The sequence below is a fragment of the Vigna umbellata genome, chromosome 7 (genome assembly GCF_029865625.1).
Source record: "Vigna umbellata cultivar VRB3 chromosome 7, Vumbellata_1.0, whole genome shotgun sequence".
NCBI classification, from domain to species: domain Eukaryota; kingdom Viridiplantae; phylum Streptophyta; class Magnoliopsida; order Fabales; family Fabaceae; genus Vigna; species Vigna umbellata.
This window is the reverse complement of record NC_142171.1, coordinates 23471490-23476958: the sequence shown is the minus strand read 5'-3', so window position 1 is coordinate 23476958 and position 5469 is coordinate 23471490. Positions and strand designations below refer to the sequence as shown.

Below are 5469 nucleotides of genomic sequence, written 5' to 3'. Positions count from 1 at the left end.
AATGTTAGGATGAACTCCAAGACTAAACTTCCCATATTCATACTTACAAAAATTAAAACCACCACTAAGAAGCTCCTCCTTGGAACTCTCTTCCACACCTTTGAAACTATTGATATTAATTCACATTCACATAGTACACCAATACTTGAGACTATTGGTCATGCATTAAAGAAATCGAAACACAATTACAAGTCATAAAAAATCACCCAAAAACACAATTTATTCATGGCATAATGATACTCATATTTAGGTAAGGGAAACAACTATGAAACCCTCACCTACAGCTTCAGAAGGGTCCAAAACCCCCAAAACGACCTAAAGAATGTCAAAAACCAATAACCGAAACCCTAAAATTTGAGATCCCAAAAATTGAAAAAACCAAAATCTGATGAGTTGCACCCAGTGCCCCGGTGCCAGCCCCTTGGAACAAGGCCGCTCAAGGGGCGCTTAAGCGAATTCTTCTCGCAAAAACACCCGAGGGCCCCTTGGAGGGCGCCCCGCACTGCACCAGGTTCTAAAATTCACCTATTTTGATTTTGGTGACCCTTTATACAAGTTTAAATGAATCCTAAACACTCTTAGGCGCTAAGAAACATCTAAAAACATACCTCTTGCTTGAATTGACCACTCCAAACCCAAATTGACCTATGAAATCTCAAATTCACTCTTATAAGCTACCCAAACTCAAATCTACACTTTCTAACCTCCATATCAGTTTCCTAAATTCATAACGAAGTCCAAATACACTTGCTAGTACACCCCCATACCTCAGTTTCATCTCAAAACTCCTACTTTCAATTTCTAACACTTAAAACCTCTAAAATGGACTAGAAACTCATCCTATGAAGCAATTAACACTTCCATGACAGATTTTTTTGATATGAACCTTTAGACAAGTCCTAAATGGTCTCAAAATATGCTTCAAACTCTCCAAAATAGCTTACACCACTTATTTCAAAATCTCACTACTCAAAGCCCTCTTTTTACACCAAAAACACTTGAAAGTTTCAACCATGAACCCCCCTCTTTTCTACATATCAATTTTCAATCCTTTAACACTTTTAAAAAGTCCCAATTAACCATAAAACACTGGTACACTAATTAGCTTCTCACTCCCATACCTATTTTTCAAATTCAGTCATCAATACTCTACTTTTTAAACTTAAAACTTTAGAATTTAACCCTTTCACTTCAGCACTACATTGAATTCAGTTTCCAACACTAAAACATCATTATCACACTCAATCATGATATTATCAAGCATCATAATAACACCATACCAAATATACACAACATCATACTATTAAATATCATCCATGAGACATACATAGCATACACAATCATACCAATTTCTCAAAATCCTCTATAACTTATAAAGATACAGAAATTTATAACACAAACACAAATTAAGACAAGGTCTAGCTTCCATTACCTTAAAATCTTCTCCTTCACGATAACACCTAAGATCACGAGACGCGAGAAGAAACCCTCTTTGAAACCCTAAACCCAAAATCACCACAAAAATAAAAAAAAGGAAAGAAACTCAAAATTTGAACCCAAAAACGATTGTGAAGAACGTCGTGTTAGAGTTACCGGAAACTCATTGTGAAGAAGTCGCAACTCCGTTGTCGCGAAGCGAACGCTGCCGCCGCCACACCCCCGAATGGAAACCGTCTTTCTACGAGGAGGAATGACTTTCCTCCAGTTGCTCCTTTTTCTCTCACTAGGGTTTTGCAAAGAAAGAAAGAAGGAAAATGGAGAGTGGTGAGGGAAGGAGAAGAGAAAGAAAGGGAAAGTTGAAGAAGAATAAAAGAGAAGAGAAAAGAAGCAGGTAGAGAAAGGGGTAAGGAAGAAGAAAGAGAAAGGGAAAAATGGGTTCTTACAGTTTTAACTATTGGAACTTATAATTTATCTTTTGGCATTTTTCGTATTTTATAGTGAACAAAAGATTTTGTTTCACATTCCATGAAACTCACGAACACTCAATGTTATATTATCATTCATGGCTTTTCTTTAGAGTATTGACAATTAAAAGTGATTTTCTCAATAGCATGTGGACATGACACACTTTTATCTTTACCATGAATAATTCTAGAGATTTCTTTGCACTTATCTTAGTTTATGTTTATTTGTTATCTAATTAGCCTACTCAAATTTTGGGGGAAATGTTAGGATTTACATTTATTTGTTCATAGGGAGAATGTGAAATTGTCTCTATCTTTTTCAAACTTTAAACTGATTGGTCATGATCTATCTAATTATAGATGATTACAATAGGATGTTAATGTTATTTTTAGTGGGGAAAAAAATTGTCACAAAATTACAACAACATTATCATCCTAAGGTGTTTAGTGCATAAGATATGACTAGGGGTTATCTAGCTCAGCTTGTGTTGGAGCGTATGGTGGAGCCTATAGTTGCGTCTGTGATGGAAGTTGTGGTTTAGCCTATTATGGTGCAATTTGTTGTAGTACTACTTGTTGCTCAATCATAACTTCAGGCAGTAGTGGTTAATCATGATAATATTTGTGTTGTAAATAGATATTCTTTTGATAAGAATCTACATATTTCTACTGGAGTGTGTTAGTGAAGTTTGATTCCTTGACTAATATGTCTTCTTTGTAAAATGTCACTCTCATTTTCAATAGTTTATAGGATTTACAACAATTGGATTCATCTCATAGTAATTATGACGTAATTTCTAATTCTTTGATGTGTAAGGAAGCTCGTTTTGCGAAAGAATTAAAATTAGCTTGTAAATAAACTAATATGCTTCAGGAGAGGAAAAGTTTTAATATTGAAGATGATGATAAGTTTGTTCAAACTACAAAGAAACCTCATAATAGTAAACGAAAGAAAGTTATTACTAAATCCTTCCAAGCAAGAACTTCTAAACAAAACCAATGAGTTTTAAAGGTCTTTTTTGGTTTTCTTTTTCCAAGTATATAAAGTTTAAAGTATTAAATGAATTTTGGCAAGGAAATCATGAGTTTACTATTATCCATCCATGTTTTAATTTAATTTTTTGTTGAGTTATTTGTTTTTACTAATATGTATTTTTTCACAAGTTTGGTGCAGTTACTCATATTTTTATTTTTTAAATAAAATCTTCATGTAATAATGGACATGAATTACACATAATATACATAATATCTTCAATCACATTATTCTCTCTGTGTTCTTTTCCTCTTGCATGAGCCTCCCATTCCTAATACTTCCTAGTATGTATTCATCTCTATATATGTCTTCAATTTTCACTTTAACCTAATCTTCATCGTTTCTAAAGAGCATCTCCTTCAGGTTCGTGATTTCTATGTTTATGCTCTTTTATTTTTGCAATTCATATTACATCAAAAGCATTTTCGCAAAGATATTAGTTAATGTGTAGTGTCAACTCACCATCTCGTGTGAAGAACAGCCGATTCACACGAGTTTCTTAGATTTCGTGACAGGATGAGTTCCTTTTACTTTTGTGAAGACTCATTTCCGTAACCACACCACGAGTTTCCGACTTATGATCAATATTTTGTTATTTTTTTTGAAAAATAATTGCAAATACATTCTAACTTGTCTTGTTTGTTGAAACTTCTTACACTTTATAGTTATATTTCTTTTTCCTTTTAATTTTTTATCTCATGTTTTTGTGTTCCTCAGTTTGGTACTAGAAACTGTTGTTTACCTGATGTCTTAAGGTGAGTTTTGTGTGAAATTAGATTAGGATAAGTAGTGGTTGTCTTGTTCTAATTTTAAGAGAAATTATAAATGGCCAAGGGGGATGAGTTTAATTCAGTGGCAAAATAGTTTTAAATTTGTTTTTTCTTTTGAACATGGTTCTATTTGGTTTGATACGTTGTCTACATTGTATTCTTTTTATATGATAAGTAGTGCATGTCGTATCCTAATGTTAATATAAATTAAAACGTTTTTGAATACTCTCCAGTAAATAGATGAGGGGTGATTTTGGTACAGATGCAGAATTGGTTTAACTTTGTTTTTTCTTTTAAATTTGGTTTTGGTCGGTTTGATATGTTATTTACAATTGTGTACATTGTATTTGTGTATGTTATATTGCTTATTTGTCTATTATGCCTTTTGAAACTAAATTTTAGTTCGTGATTCATGTTTCTATTCAGATACTTTGAAGGACTTCAAAAGTGTATTGGACTTTATTTAGAAGATGGACAGTACTTGCCTGATCAAATAGACCAGTTAGATTTCTTGTACAAAAACAATACAAGTGGTCTTCTATTGTTAAGGTAATGCTTTGTATTGTTATTGTAGTTGTTTTTACCTGTTATTTAACATCTGCCTCATGTATTACAGTTATCACTTAACTAATATTTCTATCATGTTATCAGTATGAAATATATGTATGTGTCTTTGTATCACAATGAGTTGTATACACTAGTAAAAAATAGGCTTTTTAACTCGCCTAATAGGCTTCGGTTAAAGGAAAACCGAAACATATACATAAGCGGTGACAAACTTGTAATTTAGACGAACTTATATACCCCGGTTCTGAAAAAACTGGTGTTGAAATAAGTTTATGCCTCGGTTAAAATAGGACCGAGGCCTAATACTATGTGTTTTGGCCTGATACGCTTCGGTTCTAAAAAGAAGTGGTGTTGAAATAGGTTTATGCTTCGGTTAAAATAGGACCAAGGTCTAAAATTTCACGGCTTTTTTACCTGAACTACACTGCTGCTCTCAAAACCTACCTTTCTCTCAAACTCTACCTTTCTCTCAAACTCTACCTTTCTCTCAAACCCTACCTTTCTCTCAAACCCTGCTCACTTCTTCGCCACCTACCTTTCCCACAACTAAACCACACCACTGCCAACCCCAAATCTGGTGGCGGAACTTGGAGAGGCAGACCCTACAGTCGGCGGTGGCAGAGGAAGAGCGGCGCATGACGAACAGGGGGGGACGACGCGACAGAGGACGAGGAGAAACGGCGGAGGAAGCGTCGATTGAGGTGGCTGGGGAGGAAGCGAACGGCGCGGGGACGAACGACGCGACAGAGGACGAGGAGAAACGGCGGAGGAAGCGTCGATTGAGGTGGCGGGAGAGGAAGCGAACGGCGCGGGGACGAACGACGCGACAGAGGAGGAGGAGAAACGGCGGAGGAAGCATCGATTGAGGTGGCGGGGGAGGAAGCGAATGACGGGGACGAACGGCGCGACAGAGGAGGAGGAGAAACGGTGGAGGCAGCGTCATTGAGGGCCGGAGGAGGTAGCGAGAACGCGACGAGGCCGCAGCGAGACCGTAGTGAGGTCGCGGCGAGGTCGCGGTGAGGTGGTGGCGAGTAGCGGCAAGGGCGTCCTGCAGCGGTGGCAGCGGTGGCATTGGCGAGGCACGAAGAGGTGGCGGCGAGGTGGTGGCGAAGTTGCGGTCCTGCAGCAGTGGCGTTTCTGCATTGCAGCGGTGGCGTTTCTGCAGCGTTGGCGAAGTCACGAAGAGGGGAGGCAT

General features: G+C 37.2%; 1 protein-coding gene across 1 annotated transcript; it reads right to left on the bottom strand.

Moving 5' to 3' along the window:
• Nucleotides 1-4768: 4768 nt before the first annotated feature.
• On the bottom strand, nt 4769-5469 carry LOC148195489 (uncharacterized). The gene is made up of 2 exons (XM_088095223.1): nt 5002-5469; nt 4769-4876 (listed from the first exon to the last, which is right to left on the bottom strand). Exons 1-2 carry the CDS (start codon nt 5467-5469, stop codon nt 4769-4771), a joined length of 576 nt encoding a protein of 191 aa, XP_087951349.1.